The sequence below is a fragment of the Pituophis catenifer genome, unplaced genomic scaffold, assembly GCF_029215685.1.
Source record: "Pituophis catenifer annectens isolate HBS135680 unplaced genomic scaffold, rPitCat1.0.hap2 SCAF_7, whole genome shotgun sequence".
In the NCBI taxonomy this organism is placed as follows: Eukaryota; Metazoa; Chordata; class Lepidosauria; order Squamata; family Colubridae; genus Pituophis; species Pituophis catenifer.
Window position 1 is genome coordinate 78172508 of NW_027256887.1, and position 18478 is coordinate 78190985.

Genomic DNA, 18478 nt, shown 5'->3' on the forward strand with positions numbered 1-18478 from the left:
AGGCCATCGTGGCCAAAAAAGGAGCCTCAACGAGTGACCATGAGCTGGCCACGCCCACCCCCCAGTCCCCCAAGGTCAAACATAGCCCTGCTGCAGCCCTTAATGAAATCAAGTTTGATACGCCTGTATCAGATCTTCAGCTGCATCCAACATTGCTCCAGGACCACTAACAAATAGTTGACCCACTGTGATCGGTCTGTGGTTTATAAAAGTCTGCTCTGCTCAGTTTATTTGATCATGGCTATAAATTCAGAAAAACTGTTAGTAATGATCTGTCTACCTCCTCCTATTTTGGATGATATTAGCTCCTTGTGACAGAGACAACCTGTAAGGCAGTAGAAGATCACCCTTTGCTTTTATCGAAGTTCAAGTGTGATTGTTCATGTACTCAACCATGCTATCACGCTCTTGGCATGGACAATAGGTCAATCTTGCGGTTAATCCTTGGATTACATGAAGAAGCTTGACTAAAAACAAGATACCCATTCCAGTTCTCTCCGAATGCATAGCATCTATGCAACTTCGTGGGTGATTTTCAAGCAAAGAAATTCTCATGCCCGACAAAAATCACACAAAACTTTTTACCTTGACAGCTGTATACAGAAACATTGACAACTTCTCTTCCAGGGTATAGAAGTCTTTTGAAATAGATTAGCTTGCAACTAATGGTCTCAATATGTTCCTGAGGGAGGAATTTAGTTAGAAGGGACATTGTACAAATATTGGGACCTTAACCCTAACCCCTGCATTTCTCAGTGGTCCCCTATGGGTTTGAAATACTTTCAATTTAATGTAACAACAAAGAAGTCATGTTTTGAATCTGCTATGCCTCATCACAGTCACTGCTTGTGACATTGGGACCATTATACGCTTGATTTGCTGTGGTACGAGTATATGGCATATAATAAGAGGAAGAAATCAATATTAAACAAGCACAATAGACCAAAATCTTGTGCTGCATAGTAAATTCCACATAATTTTTCATGAACCATATGCACAAGGTAATAAGATAGGAAGAAAGGCATCACAATGGCTACACCTCTGGAATTGCAGGGCCTGCATTTCCTCTATAACCTTCGCAACTTTAAGATTGATGGACTTCAGCTTCCAAAATCCTCCACCCATGGCTGGCTGGGGAATTCTGGGAGTTGAAGTCCACAGGTCATACCCCTGCTCTATAAGGAATTGTGCCTTCAAGCAAATGTTAGGGATAATAAAAAGATTGCCTGCCCAAATCCTCTTGAATGCTAAAGCTATGATGAATTGCATAAGGTTTTCAGTCGTATATGAGTGTCAAGTTTACATACTGATATATAAGAGAAAGCTCTGTTTCTTCCATTTATCCCAGTATGGAAATTCCTTTAAAGTATACATATTACACAGGCCTTTTTCTTCTCAACTCAAATCGTATTTAATTCTTTTTATTTTAAATACTAGAATACTGCCATTCAATACCAACTTTTCCAGGTCATAAAGAAAAAAAATTAGAAATGACACTGAACCAGTTTTATTGCTAGATTAGTACTGATAGGAGAGAATATTTATAGCTCAGAATTAAACGGGGATCCTTGGTGTTCTCTGAGCTTGGTGGTTTTCTTGCAGATATTTCATGGCCAAATTAGATTACATCACTAGGGCTGCCATGTTACTTCCTGGAGATTTAAATTCATCTGAAGGTTATGAGAAGACTGTGCTCAGATGTCTTAGTCACTGTAGAGATGCCTCATGATTTTGCCAGTTTTCAGTTCTTACTGGTAAAAAAATAAAGCCAAGGCCATGCAAACTTTCTCTTGGCCCTTCATTAAATTCCTGTGGGTGGTTTCCTGCTGGTAGAGAAAGAGATCAGGAAACTGATATTTAAAGCATCAAGATAAGAATCAGCATTGTTTCCCTTTTTAGTTAATGATAGAAAATAAACAGAGATTCATGATAAACAGTAGGGGAACTGAGTTTGTGTCCTGCAGTTAAAGTTGCTCCACTTAGCTACTGAGTCACTTAGAAAGGTCCGACTCAGAATTATTCTGCTGTACCATCTGGATTTACCCAGCACATTGATCCACTAACCAGGAATTCACATTTTAGCTTAATGTGCTGTACAGTACAACTCCAGCCCATGTGATTATTCATAGTTCGGGGGATTGTGTGAAGCCAGGAAACTGGATTAATTGGCCTTAAGTGGTAGGAATGCAAATTCTGATGAATGTGAAGAAAAACCCCTTCAAAATTGGGACCGTTTATCTGATGATGAATTAGGCTCCCTTTTATGATACACATAAAGTGGGGCTTTGGTTGCATTGTTGGGGTTGCATCTCAACTTTGTTAAAACAACCCACGTCCCACGGAGATCCCTCAACCTGGCACACACCTACTTAATGCCTATGTGTTCCATTCTTCCCTACTCAACCAATCCCCTCCCACTCCCAAAATAATAATAATAATAATTTTTATTGCTTTATCAGGAGATGCCAGAGTCGAAGAAAAAGAACTGGAAAAAAAAATCACAAAATATCACGACCTGGCCATCGAAATTACATGGTTATGGATGAAACATGTAACAGTGATATCCATTGTCACCAGAGCACTTGGTACCATGTCCAAGAATTTTATAAAATAGATCAAGAAATTGCAGCTTCCTGCAATAACATCAGCGTAACTGCAAAAAGCTGTGCTACTCGGAACATTGTACATTCTTAAGAAGGTACTTGGTTGATACCTGGGACACTGGCAGCAACCTTTATCACCCATTAGCCCCAGTCGATGGTATTTGTGATGCATTTTTGAATGTTCAGTTGACTGAGTTTCATGTTTAATGAATGAAGTATATGATACTACTACTACTACTAATAATAATAATAGAAAATAGAAGCATTTGGAAGTTGGATAGTTACTGATAAAACACCAAGATTGTATTTCACACCAAATTCCCACCCATTGTATATTCAATTCTGGCTTTGCTTGAAACGCTGAGCATAACCATATCAGCTGAGTTGGCGCCACATGCAGAGCTATGAAGGAGTCAAGCACAATTTATCTTCATGAAAACCCAGCTCCTGAGGTCTGTCCTTGACCCAGTCTATTGACGAAGGCAGGACAATTGCATAGGAAAAACTTTTTTTTTTTAATTTTTTATTGAAAATTATTAAAAAATACAGAAAAAAATATAATAATATGGATAGAATTGCAGAGAGTAATATAATACATATAGAGTTTTAAAGTATCAATTTTCGCCTGGAGAAAGTACAAACTTCCATTAAGCTAAGGAAAAACTTTTTGAAGAGCATATATCTTGCAGAGTGTTGCTTTGCAAAATTTATACATTTTTCTACCGTCATCGTTCAAAATTGCCCTTCTTAGGTTAGAATAGCCTTCACAAATTCATTTAAGACCCCGAAGCAATGGTCAAGTGTGCACACATTTCTTTTGTATCTCTTTAGCCACTGAATAATTCCTCTTTAGAAATCATCAATGAATCTCTGCTTAAACATGGAAAATTTCAATCACAGAGGGAAGATTTACAGAAATCTGAGGGCAAAGGAGGACAGCATTGCTTATGGAACTCAAGTGGCCTTGGAGAGACAGGAGCGGCTGTCTTGTCCAGTAAGCGAAGAGGAACTTCTAAAAGGCTTTTCTAAAATGTTTGGGTTCAGTCCTGCAGCTCAAATTGAATCTTTGGGCAGAGAATTTATGTTTACTTAACACAGACAACAAGGCACTGATTCAGTCAATCCCTTCCAGCCCAACTTGTTTAAGGACCTTTTTTTTCAAGTGAACAAGGAACCAAAAGATGACCTAGCTGTCTTCTTCACCTTGCTCAGGGAAAGGATCAACCTAATACATTTGTTTGAGGCTTTATCAAGGAAAGAATAATCTCTTTCTTCTTTCAGTGAATGAATGTGATTGAAGTACAAATTATGACAGATAGCCCTTGACTTGTGTCCATAATTCAGCCCACAATTTTAGTCATTAGTTGTGGTGGTTGTAAAGCGGATCATCATGTGATCGTGACCGATTTTACAACCTTTCTTGTGGTGGTCGTTAAGCAAATAGCATGGTCACTAAGTGAATGGTTATTGTTTGCTATTGGTTCCCCCCCCCCCTCCCGAAACCAAAAATATTGGAAATTGCAGTCCCATGACCACAGAATGCTGAAAACTACACTAAATGCAGGCGAGTTGTTGAGTGTCCAAAATTTGATCATGTGACCAAGTGGTGTGTGTGCAGAAGAGGCAGATATTGGAATCCAGATACTGAATCCAGGTCTTAAGTCCCTTTCTGGGGGGGTCCATCGTAACTTCAAACAGTCACTAAGTGTCTGTTCATAAGTCAAGGACGAACTGTAATAATAAATAAATAAATAACTGTATTAATGACTTATATGTTTCTATCAGAATGAGGTAATATGAAGGAAATTTGGGGGGGGGGCACTCTGTGCTTCCTTTCCAAGAGGAGGTATTTTTCTATGGAGAACTAACTGCCAGGATGACAGTCAGTTGCAGACCTTCCGGAAAAATGAGCTTTCAACAAAGCAGAGCACCAACTTCAAGTGTTCTTTGTCCTTTCAATAAATCCCCTTCATTCCACTCAGGCCCCAGTGGCATTCTTACAAAAGAAAATGGTGGCTTAGTGCAGCAAGGGGATTGTTTTGTTTCTGACATCCAGATATTTTAAAATTGGCTACACCTGTTAATATTCCAGGTGGGGACATCGGTTTGTGAAAATTTGAGGCCTCTATTTGAGGTCATCATCCCAATTGTGTACATTATTAACCAAATATCTAGCTGGAGATGTGAGATGGAGCAGAAGATAGATAATATAGCCTTGCATTCACCAGCCTTAATCATTGTTGGACTATCTGAGGCAAAGACAATTGTTAAACAAGCAGTTAGGAGGCATCACTATCTGGATTGATAGAGGATTTATAAAGGAATCTTTAAACATTGGTATGAGTGGTCCTTGACTTACAGGTCTAGTGACTGTGGCAGCAGGCTAGAAAGCGGGAGACCATGAGTTCCAATCCTGCCTCAGCCATAAAAGTCAGCTGAGTGACTTTGGGCCAGTTACTGTCTGTCAGTCCAACCTGCTTCACAGGGTTGTTATAAGGAAAATAAGAGGAGGAAGGTGTGTCGGATATGTTTGCCACCGTGAATTATTTGTAAAAATAATCAATCAGGATACAACAAAACAAATAAATAAATAACCACTATTGGGACCAGAATCTCCAATGGATAATTGGGACCCCATGAGAGAGGCTCTTTAGAGAAAAAAACCCAAATATATGGAGTTGATTTATCAGATTCTGAAGGGGGACTGGTGATTCCACACGTAATGAAAGTGACAGCATGACAACTGGGAATAAGCCAGAGTTGGGTTTCAGCAGGTTCTGACCAGTTCTGGAGAACCGGTAGCAAAAATTTTGAGTAGTTCTGAGAACCGGTAGTAAAAATTCTGAATGGCCCCACCCAGGGATGGGTTCTACTTACCTTTACTACCGGTTTGCAACGGGCCCACACGCACACGCTCTTCTGTGCAGAAGCATCGGGATTGGTGGGCGGAGCCTCCTGCCGGTTTTACTATCAGTTCTATAGAACCGGTGCGAACCGGGGGCAACCCACCACTGGCCCCACCCCTATCTGTTCTCTGCCTCCCAAGTCCCAGCTGATAGGGAGGAAATGGGGATTTTGCAGTAACCTTCCCCTGGATTGGGGTGGGAATGGAGATTTTACAGTATCCTTCCCCTGCCACACCCACCAAGCCACGCCCACCGAACCATGCCATGCCACGCCCACCAAGCCACGCCCACAGCAGTAGTAGTAAAAAATTTTGAAACCCACCACTGGTAACCTTCTCCTATATTGGGGAGGGAATGGCAATTTTACAGTATCCTTCCCCTGCCACACCCTATCGATTCAGTGGGATGGCATTTTTGGTAAAAGAGGGATAAAAAAACATGGGAAATTTCAAAAGAAAAACAAAGTGGCCACAATGGCTTCCTCAGATGCCAAATGTGCCCACTGATGCCAAAAGTTGAGAAATCCCACCTTCCATCCATGTTCTGCAACCAGAGGTTAGCTAAGGATAATAAACATGTCTGAAAGAGACCACGCTGCCCATATTTTAATATTTTACCAATAAGCTCCTTCTGAATCCATGGAAATGTACCTTTGGGAACACATACTAGCTGATGTGAGTTCTCATTCTGTTCAGGTATATTTTTAAACTCCTGTATGGACAACGCTGCACCACAGACATGGACAGTGTTCCTTTATACACTTCAGTTACTGTCCCATCTAGTTGCTTTTGTTTTGGCTCAGAAGCTCTGTAGAAGGGAAGCATTTAGCATTTTGCAGTTGATGTTGAAGAAAAGGCAACTGATCAATGCCTTTCTGCACAAATAAGGCATAATTCAAAGCAAGAAGTCTTTTCCAATCTGCTTCCATCCAGATGTATACAATTACTGTCCATATCACTCTTTTAACTGCTGACTTGGGGTGGGTGGGGTTGAGCTGTGTGATCTGACGTTTGGCATGATGGGGTGCCAAGGAAGACAGGGTTCATCAGGACAATGTATCATACTGAGTGCATAGTGGCATTACAGGATTGACTACTATCAAGTGTAACGATAGCTACCAATTTAAATCAGGGGTGTCAAACTCGATTTCATTGAGGGCAGCATCATGGTTGTGTTTGACCTCAAGGGGCCAGGGTGTGTGTGGCCAGGGGGGAATGGTCAGGGTGGGCATGGCCAGGGAATGTGGCCAGCTCAATATCACTCAGCCTGCCCAGGCTCCGTTTTCAGCCATGATGGCCTCCTGCAGCCTTCTGCCAGCGAAAACGGAGCTTGGGGAGACAGTGCACGGCCCGCCTGGACTCCATTTTTGGCTACAATAGCCTCTTGCAGCCCTCTGCCAGCAAAAATGGCACCCGGATGGGCTGTGTGAAGCTCCCCCACCCCAAGCTCCGTTTTCACTGGCAGAGAGCTGCAGGAAGCAATCATGACTGAAAACGGACTCCGTTTTCACTGGCAGAGACAGCGCAGGTTGGTTCTTCACTGTTTGCAGGGCAGCCCTGCGGGTCAGATCCAAGCCCCCTGTGGGCCACATGTGGTCTGCGGGCCTTGAGTTTGACACCCCTGATTTAAATGATCACGACAATGTACAGTAAACTTTCCAGCTTTGCACACAGATCCTAAGCTATTTAGAACTTTATAGATTTACATTAATACCTGGAAATCTGGAATTGTATGTTTTGGGGTATCTTTAGAAAGCTCTGGGTAAAACCCTGTAGGAAGTTAGCACCCACCCCTTTTCTAGAGGAATGAAATATTTTAAGGAAATATTAAAAAAGGCAGAATATTATGTTTCCCTGTATGAAAAATGGAGAAGCATGTTTTACAGACACAGCAGCTCCCACCTTCATGCCCCACACCCTTTGTTAATGGGAAAGAGGCAGAAAACCCAACCCTTTGTCAAAGGACATTTGCAACACAATAGCAACAGAAACTAACACAATGGGCCCCATCTAGCAACCAAAACTCACCACATGTGACCTGAGAAGCACATGTGACCATCAGCCAGCAAGGCTAGCTAAGACCCCCACCCCCTGGGAGTCTGACAACCAATCAGGATACTCTTTCGGGGCCCCAAGAAATGCAAAGCCAGAAAGAGCATAAAAACCCGTGGACTCGTTGTATTCCGCCCTTTTTCTGTTCAGGAACTCAAGCCATGTGATCCTGTCCACCATTAAACCATCTTTCCAAGCAGTCTCCATGTCTCCAGTGTCTTTTTCCCCACTTGGAGCAGAACCTAGAAGGATATTTCTTCCAACAACCCCCTACATTTGCAACCTGATATATTAATATATAAAAAACATGGACCAGGCAGAGATAACCTTACTTAGATAGAAGAAAAAAAAAATCCAGAAGGTTCCCTCTCTCCTTTTCTTAGCTAGGCCATGTCAGCAGATTGGTGGCTGTTCAACGGGAAGATTGTTATCACCAATTAATGTAATGAATGGCCATTGTGGGACATTTATGCCTCAGAATTTTGCAATGTCACCAACTGTGCCTCCTGCATTCCATGATCATTTGCCCTTACTGTTTACAAGGGAGCATTGTTTTTCTGTATCCAGGTATGTATTAATGTCTCCCAAAGGACAGACAGTTGAGCGGTTCAGGCAAACATTCTCACTCAAGAATGCATATGCCAAAAAATATGTTAGCATTTAAAGGGATTAAAGGGAGAGAGAGAGAGAAGGAAAAAAAGGAAAAAAGAGAGGGAAAGAGAGAGTGCGTCAGTCAGTCACTCAGTCAGTCAGACAAAGTTAGGCAGCCAGGTAGGCAAGTCAGTCAGTCAGTCAGCAAGATGCCACAAGTCCGTGCTTATCAAATGTGAGAAAAGGTGTTTGGATGGGGATGCCAGCAGTGGTGAAGGATTTGGGAGAAGGGAAGAGAGTGATAACATTCAATTCAGTCCAATATTCAGTGAAAAATTAAATTCAAAAATTCAAACTGCAGCAGAAATATAGCAGATAGGAACAAGTCCCAGCTCAAAACAGGTGTGGGCCTGCAGTGATATTGAATATTTGCTTAATGCCCGATGGAATGCTGAACGGGAGCCAGGAATGAAATATATTTGTTACAGTTTCCACCTTTCACATTTACAATAAAACCGTTCAGGATATGATCAGACAGTTAAGCATTATAACATTTCTGCTTAGAGAATATGGAAAATTAGTACATGTAGCAATGTTCATTTATATATCCAGATAATGTTATTATAAGCAGAAGGGCTTTGTCTTGCTGGTTGGAAAAGGGTAATTTTGCAACTAACTTTGCAGATTTTTTTTTCTAGCTTTATTTTTTTATTTTCCACTTTGATTGTATTATTGTAGTTTTGTCTTACTACTATTTATTGTTATTTTTCTTACTTTGCTTTGGATGTTTTAACCGTATTATATATTTTACATAAGCGGCTGAGAATCTCCTTTGGATTGTGGTGGGATAAAAATACACTGAATAAAAAAGTAAGCAAATGACACTGCAGGCTACTTCTGCTGGCTGTCGGCTGCCGGTTGCCTGCACTTTGGCAGTTTGAGTCTCACCGGCTCATGGTTGACTCAGCCTTCCATCCTTCTGAAGTTGATAAAATGAGGACCCAGACTGTTGGCAGCAATATATTTAAACCACTTAGAGAGGATGGTTTTAACTAGAGGTGGGTCTCAGCAGGTTCTGACCAGTTCTGGAGAACCGGTAGCGGAAATTTTGAATAGTTTGGAGAACTGGTAGTAAAAATTCTGACTGGCTCCGCCCCCATCTATTCTCCGCCGTATCCTTTCCCTGCCACGCCCACCATGCCATGCCATGCCATGCCCACCAAGCCACACCCACAGAACCGGTAGTAAAAAATGATGAAACCCACTACTGGTTTTAACCTTAGAGAGGGCGGTAAAGCACTTTGAAGCGGTATATAAGTCTAAGTGCTATTGCTATTTACAGGTTTATTCTACTTCTGGTCTTTTTCGCATATGTTTATGTTCATGTGCACACACACACACACACACACACACACACACACACACACACACAAACACACACACACACACACATACACACGTTTGCACCTAGCAGCCTGTCAAATAAATGTCTATGTCCAGATTAGTGCAAACACACAGACCATTCAATTTAGCATACAAAAATATAATGTGTACGTATTTATTAAATATTATCAGACATTAAAAGCAATTTGACAAAATAATCAGTCCGGGCAGGTAAAAAGCAGGGAGATAGTAGGATTACCAGCCATTTAGGTGAAGGGAGGACATATGCTTTTTATCCTCCTGTTCTCTGTCCAGTAGCCTTAAAATCAAGTACTGTCTTGGTTTTTTTGAGTATCCTTTTTGGGAGGGAAGGGACTACAATTAGTCCTCGATTTACAAAAGTTCATTTAAATGACCATTCAGTTACAAAGGCACTGAAAAAAAATGACTTATGAGCAATTTTTCACACTTACGACCATTGCGGCATCCACATGAGGCCACCTAGAAGAATATATAATATATATAATTAATATAGCTAGGTGGACATGACCTTGTAGACTACCCTCACTCTGTCAAGGACCTTGGAATACTCATCTCTAATGATTTAAGTGCCAGAGCCCACTGTAACAACATTGCCAAAAAGGCATTAAGAGTTGTTAACCTAATCTTGCGTAGCTTCTTCTCTGGTAATATTGTACTGCTAACTAGAGCATACAAAACCTTTGCTAGACCAATTCTCGAATACAGCTCATCTGTCTGGAACCCGCACTGTATATTGGACATTAACACAATTGAGCGAGTCCAGAGATATTTCACGAGAAGAGTCCTCCACTCCTCTGCTCACAACAGAATACCTTATACCACCAGGCTTGAAATTTTGGGCTTCGACAACCTAGAACTACGCTGCCTTCGGTCTGACCTAAGCATAGTACACAAAATTATCTGCTACAGCGTCCTACCTGTCAACGACTACTTCCATAATAATACACTCAATAATACAATAATTCCGCAATAATACACACAATAATACATGAGCATACAATAGATACAAACTTAAGGTAAACCGCTCCAAACTCAATTGCAGAAAATATGACTTCAGCAACAGAGTGGTCAATGCCTGGAACGCACTACCTGACTCTGTGGTTTCTTCCCCAAACCCCCAAAACTTTAACCTTAGACTGTCTACTGTTGACCTCATCCCATTCCTAAGAGGTCTGAAAGGGGCGTGCATAAGCGCACCAGCATGCCTACCGTCCCTGTCCTACTGTCCCCATTTCTTGTATTCATAATCATGTTTATACTTGAGTTATATATATATCTGTTATCTTGTACATGCTTGACAAAAATAAAAATAAAATAGAATAGAATATCAAAACAGGAAAAGGGATATGTGTACAATTCAGCTCTGTCACATTGTAGGCAGACTCAAAGCCATTACTGCTCCTTACTTTTTCTGTGCTTTAATGTCCCTGGAAGTTCAATCAGGTTCTTCTAATATTCATTTACTCCTTCTCCATGTTACTCCTCTGGTCTGGCCACATGATCTTCTCAGATGTCCTCCTCAATTTTCATAAGAGTTTGACACCATTCTTTAATTCTGCCATGACTTCTTCTTTGGTGTAATAGGTTTTTTTTCCAGTCTAAGTCTCTCCCTTGACATGTGATTATCAGTTTGATGGCTTTTTATAATTAGTAATGTTATCATTTTTGTGAGGCTGTACTTCAGCAGATTCGTTTGATCAGTTGGTTGATCAATCAACCTAATTGATTGGTCAAGCATATTAGAGCCAAACTTTTATTTATCTATTTCAAAAGTTGCAGGGGTTTTTTTTGCATGTCTTTCATTCATTCCAAAACATTTTATCTTAAGTGGTTGTTTATATCCGAGGATTGTGGTTCAGTTTCCTTATATTGAATTGCCTGTTCAAAATTTTCCTCGGCTGCAACCAGTGAATGTTTATGTTGGCCCGTCTTTTCACTTTTAGTTTCAAGCCTTGTTTTCAGTGTTTTCTGATTGGTTGTTCTAATTCATTAAGTTTGGTATCTTTCTTTATCTTTATTCAAATTTCTATACCGCCCTTCTCCTTTCGGACTCAGGGCAGTGAACAGCCAAAAAATAAAACATTTTATATACAAAAGTTAAAATAAATTTAAAATAATTAAATACATTTGGTAATTAAATAAAATTGGTATCTATAAAAAACTTTTTTAAGAGTATGAAAAATCTGACCCCGTGAGTCATTATTCTGTGAAATCTGATTCCAGAAATTTTCCCAATTTCATGCATTTACTTTTAGGAGCCAAGGAGTCTCAGTGGGCGTATCAACCTCAGTGGGCCTCATAGGCGGGCTATGTGGCCATGTCCATCATGGGAGCGGATGTGGTTGGAAGGGTAGGAAAAGAGCCTTCTCAGCCATTGCCCCTACCTTATGGAATATCTTGCCCCCAGAAATGAGGTTGGCCTCTACTCTTTAGGCCTTTTGATATAGTGTGAAGACCTGGCTCCGCTAATCGTCATGGGATCAAAAAAATGGCACCCAATCCAGGAGTTGGCTGGTGGCTTGAGGTCACGCTGTCAGGATTCCAAGTAACTTACCCATAGCCACCAAAATGGCTGAGGCCATTTTGAGTCTTCAATGCTGACACACGCCCTCTGCCTTTTTAACTTGTCTTTTAACCTTGTCCTTATTTTATTTTTTTATTTTGTTTTTAACTGTATGTCTTTCATATGGTTTATTTGTACCTGTAAATTGCCCAGAGATACTTGGATAGTAACAGGCAGCCTCTAAATTAAAAAACAAAAACAAGGCAGAAGTTGATGGACTTGATATATAATAGTATTTTATAATTTCAAGCGGCTTCGCAGTTCCTTATCCTGGTTGCCTAACAAATGGAGCTGAGTATTGTTATTTCCTTGTCACACGGTGTCCAGGAACTCTACCATTAAATGCAATCCATGTTGACCCGAATGTTGACTGACCCAGTAATAGAGGTTTGTTTCATAGTTTTCTTGGATATGGCCTGCCTGGCTTGGGAGACCCTGCCTATAAAGTAAAGGGACTCTAGAAAGAGTGCAGAGAACAACAGAGAAGTTGCTATTCTCTGCACTCTTTCCAGAGTCAAATTGCACATTTAGTTTTGAGAAAAGGGGAAGGTACAATGATTCTTCAGATACCTGATAGGATGTCACCTAGAAGGTTGAAACATTTTCTCTTACTCCATAGAGTGACTTACTTGCAGGATGTAAGGTACATTGTTAGAAAAAACTTTGCAATAATGAAAAGTAGTGACTGTTGAACCAAGTATTCAGTCAGGTAGTGGTGGGGTGCTCTTTATCAGAGGTATACCAGCAAAGATTAGCTAGCCATCCATTTGGGATGTTTTAAGTTGGACCCCTGCATTGAGCAAGAGGTTAGAATGAAGGACCTTTCCTCTATTCTGCACCTTGCAATGTCCCTTAAGGTCCAAATAGGATTCCTTCCTTGACTAGAGTTGTGTGTCTTCCCAAAAAGCAACTGGAATATCGAGACTCACAGAGATTCCAACAGAAAACCTATCTCTGAAGGCCTGCCAACCCTTTATCCATATAGTGTGCTGCTGATCTAAGTCTTCATCCCTTTTGGGGTGAGGTATATTGGTAACCATTCTGACCTGGAAACCATAAGGTATTTCCTTTGAATATTATAGCAATAACAGTAGCACTTAAAATTTATATACCACTCCATATTGCTTTTATAGCACTCTCTGAGAGGTTTACAATATTGCCCCAACAATCTGGATCCTCACTGAATCAATGCAAAATGTTTTACAGATGGCACATGCCACCTGAAAAATTGGCAAAAATGTTTAAAGGTAAATCAGCTAAATGTTGGAAATGCCATCAGACACCAGGATCGTATTATCATATGTGGTGGACGTGTCCACAAACAAGAAATTATTGGATTAAAATTAAAACTTGGTTAGAAGAAATGATACAACAACATATGGATTTAAAACCTGAACTGTTCCTATTGGGTATCTTACCAGAGAAATTTAGTAAAGAAAATACATATTTGATTATACATGTTTTACCTGCAGCGAGGATAGTATTTGCACAAAGATGGAGAGCAGAGAAAATCCCTACAGAGGGAGAAGTAATTAAGAAAATATTGGATTGTGCAGAAATGAATAGATTGACTTTGACAATTAAAGAAAGAGAGGAATCGGAATATTTTAAGATGGGGACAATTTTATCATTGGTTAGAGAAGAGATATATATAGGGTAATGTAATGAAATGAGTGAAGAAGAAAGAAGAGAAAGAAGATAGATAAATGTATTAATAGAAAAGCAAGAAATGTGGGAGAAATGTTATAATAAATGAAATAATAATATTAAGATATGATAAATAGTGGAGGAGTAGGAAGAAGACACAAAATAAATGTACTTAGATGATACACTGAATGATTGATTACGTATTGTATGTTTGTTTGTCTATAAAATAAAAAAACTTTTATAAAAAAATAAATCTGGATCCTCATTTTTACCAACCTTGGAAAGATGGAAGGCTGAGTCAACCGTGAGTTTTCAGGATCAAACTCCAGACTGTGGGCAGAGTTAGCCTGCAATACTGCATTCTAATCACTGTGCTACCAGGGCTCCAAATATAGGCTTTTAATATATCTGTTTTAAACATGTGGCTTTTGAAATTATTCATGGCTAATACGATTTCTATCATCAGGAAACAGAAGAGCTACTAGAGCTACTAGAATAACCAAACAGTTTTATTAAACGTAACACTCTTAGAAGAATACACTCCAAATTTTTGAATGAGAATTCCACAGAGTTAACAACAAAAACATACAACTCCACCAAAGGTTTAATGCATCAAGTCTGGAGCCAGAGAAAAAGTTAAGTGCAATACAAGTATACACACAAATCATTAAACTTCCCCACCCCACCCCAAATATTAAAAAGATGTTCTGCTTTTTCAAACAGGAGACATTAATTTGAAATGGTTTCAGAAGACATATAAGACAAATTAAATTACGGCTGATTTTTCTAAAGCTCCAGCCACTTATGATCTTGCCAGAGAAATATATGCTTATAAAAATAATCACATTATATCCAATTTAGGCAGAAAAAAGTTTATAAAGATTGCATGGAGAGGCTGATCCCAAAAGAAATGCCAACAAAATCAACACCAACAATCCACTGGGTACTCCTTTCTTTTTCAGGACTTTTAGTATTCAATGCTGAAAGGATATTCCTTGTGATTGATACACCTGAAGAGAGAAAGAATCAGACATTGGAATTAAATGATACTTAAGTCTGTCGTGGGAGGGCAGGCCAAAACAAGAATTGTATGCTAATGCCCTAAACTTGCTGTTTCAAAAGTCCTTGATATCATCTAGCACGAGTTTGCACAAACTGTAATCATCAAACAAATGTAGCCTCATCTAACATCCATCCCGCAGGGTGCTTAGATCTGGCCCGCGGGGCTGCCCTGGAAACAACGAAAGACCGGCCCACAGTGCCTCTGCCAGTGAAAACGGAGCTGGGGAGAGCTGCATGCGGGCCTCCCGAGCTCTGTTTCCACTGGCAGAGGGTTGCAGGAGGCCGTTACAGCCAAAAAATGGATCCCGGGAGCCTGTTTTCACTGGCAGAGCACTCAGGCCACCACAGATGCCCCCAGGAATGACGTCAAGCTGGCCATGCCCCCCCACCACAAGGTCAAACACAACCCTGATGCAGCCCTCAATGAAATCGAGTTTGACAGCCCTGCGTCTGCTGATTTGTTAAATAAATAAGAAATCAGTTGGTTTGTGCAACTTACTGATTGAAAAACAGCAGTTTATAGATCGTAAGAGCTAGCTTTGTTTGGATTTGTTAAATCAAAGAAATGACATGGTGGCTTGGTGTAACATGGGAATCCAACTAGGAAGCCTTGTTTCTAGTAAAATGGATTAGGTTGAACATATTGTTTATATTGAGGAAACTTTTTACTTAGTATAACTAATAATTTACCACTCATACCATGTTATGGTTTGATCCATGGTTAACCGGGAATTCAAAAATCATGTTGTGCAACTATATTAATTTAGATCAATTCTAATTTCAAAAATGGTCATAAAAATGACAGCAAAACTAATTCCAAAAAGAGTAGCCTTTTATTTTGTTTCAAGATAATCTAAATATCCAAAGCATGTATAATTTTACAGAAAAAAAAATCATACAAAACCCGAATTCTAGTTGTGTTAAAAAAAATTGCACAAAATAAATCTCAATTGTTCAGCTGTCCATAAAATCATACAAGGGCTTTTTAGAAGCTGTTGCCCAAGAAAGCATCATAGCTCTAGTTAGTACTGAATTGGACAACACTCCCAACATTTTCTCCAAATCATACTTACGAAGTCATTGCACATGCCCTCCAGTTCCTGTTGAAACTGAGGATGGTTTCCATGTCCTGCTTAGACAACTCAAAGTCAAATACCTAGCAGGCAGGGGAAAAAATAACAATAAGAAATTATAAGAACTCCCAAAACGATATTTCTGTGGAATGACATGCTTGAGAAACCTTTAACACTGGGTGCCATATACTATATGAATCCCGTTTCGTACAATTATTATCCAAAATTTCTGAAGGTCTAAGGAAGTACACTCCTGTTTTTCATTTATATTTAAGAAGAAATTGATTTTCTGCCATTGTCAAGTACAGTTCAATGCCATTCTGTGCCTGGTTTTGCTGCCTACAGAAATATTTCAGCAGCACACATTTGTATCAACCTATATCTGTAATCCTCTGCTTCTTGAAAGCAGTTAAATTAAAAATAAACAGAACGCTTCTGTTTGCCCTGATCAAAACAAGCAGGCTAACAAAAATAAGGACGACATTTAAGCACAATCCATTCCCAGCACTTGAAAGTTTATAGTTGGCTTGGGCAACTATTTGGCAACTCTGTTGAAAATTCATAGTAGATTCCATTGATATTATTTGACCTGAGCAATAAGAATATATTCACTTTTTTAATAGTGATCTCAAAGCCACAGCATAATTAGAGTAATTATAGAGTTGCAGGTTACTGTTCGTGTTCCTTCTTCCCCAAAGACTGTAATTTTGGAACAAATGACACACGGAAATTATCATTTTATACAATATAGCCCTACTCTTAGCCAATTTTCTTTCCATCTCTGTGTTCATGTATAACTGTTATCAGTCAGAATAAACATTTCACAAAAAAGATCCTTTTTAGTGGGAATTGAGGTGCCAAAATTGATGATATCCTGAGGATTACAAAAATGTAGCAGGATGGCCCTAAGTAGTCCATTAGATCAGTGGTCCCCAACCCCCGGTCCGCGGACCGGTGCAGGGCCGTGAAGTACCTGGCACCGGGCCGCGCAGCGGCCGGGGGACAGGAACGCTTCAGCACAAAGGCTCCTGGGCCGTGCGCAATGGGCCTGCGCAAAGGCTCAGGCTCCTGGGCCGTGCGCAATGGGCCTGCGCAAAGGCTCCTGGGCCGTGCGCAATGGGCCTGCGCAAAGGCTCCTGGGCCGTGGCCCCACCCCTGCGCGCGCTCAGTGGGCCGCGGCCCCACCCCTGCGCGCGCTCAGCGGGCCGCGGCAATAAAAAGGTTGGGGACCACTGCATTAGATGGCATAGATCAGTGTTTCTCAACCTTGGTGACTTTAAAATCTGTGGAATTTAACTCCTAGAATTCTGGGAGTTGAAGTCCACAGATCTTAAAGTCGCCACGGTTGTGAAACACTGGCATAGGCAAGGGATGGGTGAGCCAACCAGACCAGAAGAAAGGTAAAGGAGAAAAGGAATGCAATTAATTTCTACATTAGCCAGTTCCCATCAAGTCCTACAATGCCAATAGTTGAGTGCACATGTATTCTTTTTTGCTGATCACTACAAACCTCCATGCAGGTAACTCTTTGACTATCAGCGTAGCTCATCTTTAATGAGAAATGCAATAACTGCCACATACACAAAGAGGCCCAAAGCAATTATAAGAAGCTACAGCTGGGTTGGGAAACATTTGCCTGTTCAGACATGTCTTCTGTTAACTCCAATCTGCTCCACCCGACGATCAAGAAAAATAGGAACTGTATCAAACAATGCTAGCAGGGCTCAAGTGTTTTATAATTCATTCAAAGCCACCTTTCAGTAATATCCGTCATTTCACAATTGGGGTGAGCGGTTTTGTTCTTGGGAGTGAAAGAAGAGTCTTCAAGCCGAATCTTATTTATATTTTCTCACTCTTAGTCAACTCATGAGCAACAAAGATGATTAGGGAACTGAATGCTAAAACACATAAAGAACAGTTGCTGGAACTGGGTCTGTCTAGTTTAATGAAAAGAAGGACTAGGGGAGACAAGATAGCAGTCTTCCAATATCTCCCACAAAGAAGAGGGAGTCAAGCTATTCTCCAAAGCACCTGAGGGTAGGACAAGAAGCAACGGGTGGAAACTAATCAAGAAGAGAAGCAACCTAGAGCTAAGCAGAAATTTCCTGACAGTTAGAAGAATTAATCAGTGGAACAACTTGCCTGCAGAAGTTGTGAATGCCCCAACACTGGACGTTTTTAAGAAGAGGTTGGATAACCATTTGTCTGAAATGGTATAGATTTCCTGCCTGAACAGGGGTTGGACTAGAAGACCTCCAAGGTCCCTTCCAACTCTGTTATTCTGTTCTGTTCTGTTCTGTTGTTCTGTTCTATTTGACAAACTAAGTTCAGAAGAGGAAAGCCGAGAGTAATTGCACCCACGCATTCTAATACCTCATTTATTTTCACCCCCTAGTTTATTAACAAGTCTCAATGATGATTCATCTGATGCACTAAATCACTAATCTAATAAAACACATGATGGCTCAGTGTAAAACCCAGCTAGGCTTTATGACATTGTCCATCTTTTTCTGAAGCATCTATTTGGATTAGAAGTTGTTTTTCTAAGTCTTGGGGT

General features: G+C 40.4%; 1 protein-coding gene across 2 annotated transcripts in view; it reads right to left on the reverse strand.

The window, feature by feature from the left end:
- Window positions 1–14348: 14348 nt before the first annotated feature.
- LOC139319983 (aldo-keto reductase family 1 member B1-like) overlaps window positions 14349–18478 on the reverse strand; it is a 32684-nt gene continuing 28554 nt past the window's right edge. For both annotated transcript variants that reach the window (XM_070948094.1, XM_070948093.1), the window contains exons 9-10: window positions 15922–16004; window positions 14349–14796 (exon numbers count right to left, since the gene is read on the reverse strand). In XM_070948094.1, coding sequence (XP_070804195.1) covers window positions 14754–14796; window positions 15922–16004 — 126 coding nt within the window. In that variant the 3' untranslated portion in view covers window positions 14349–14753. The remainder of the gene's footprint in view (window positions 14797–15921; window positions 16005–18478) is intronic.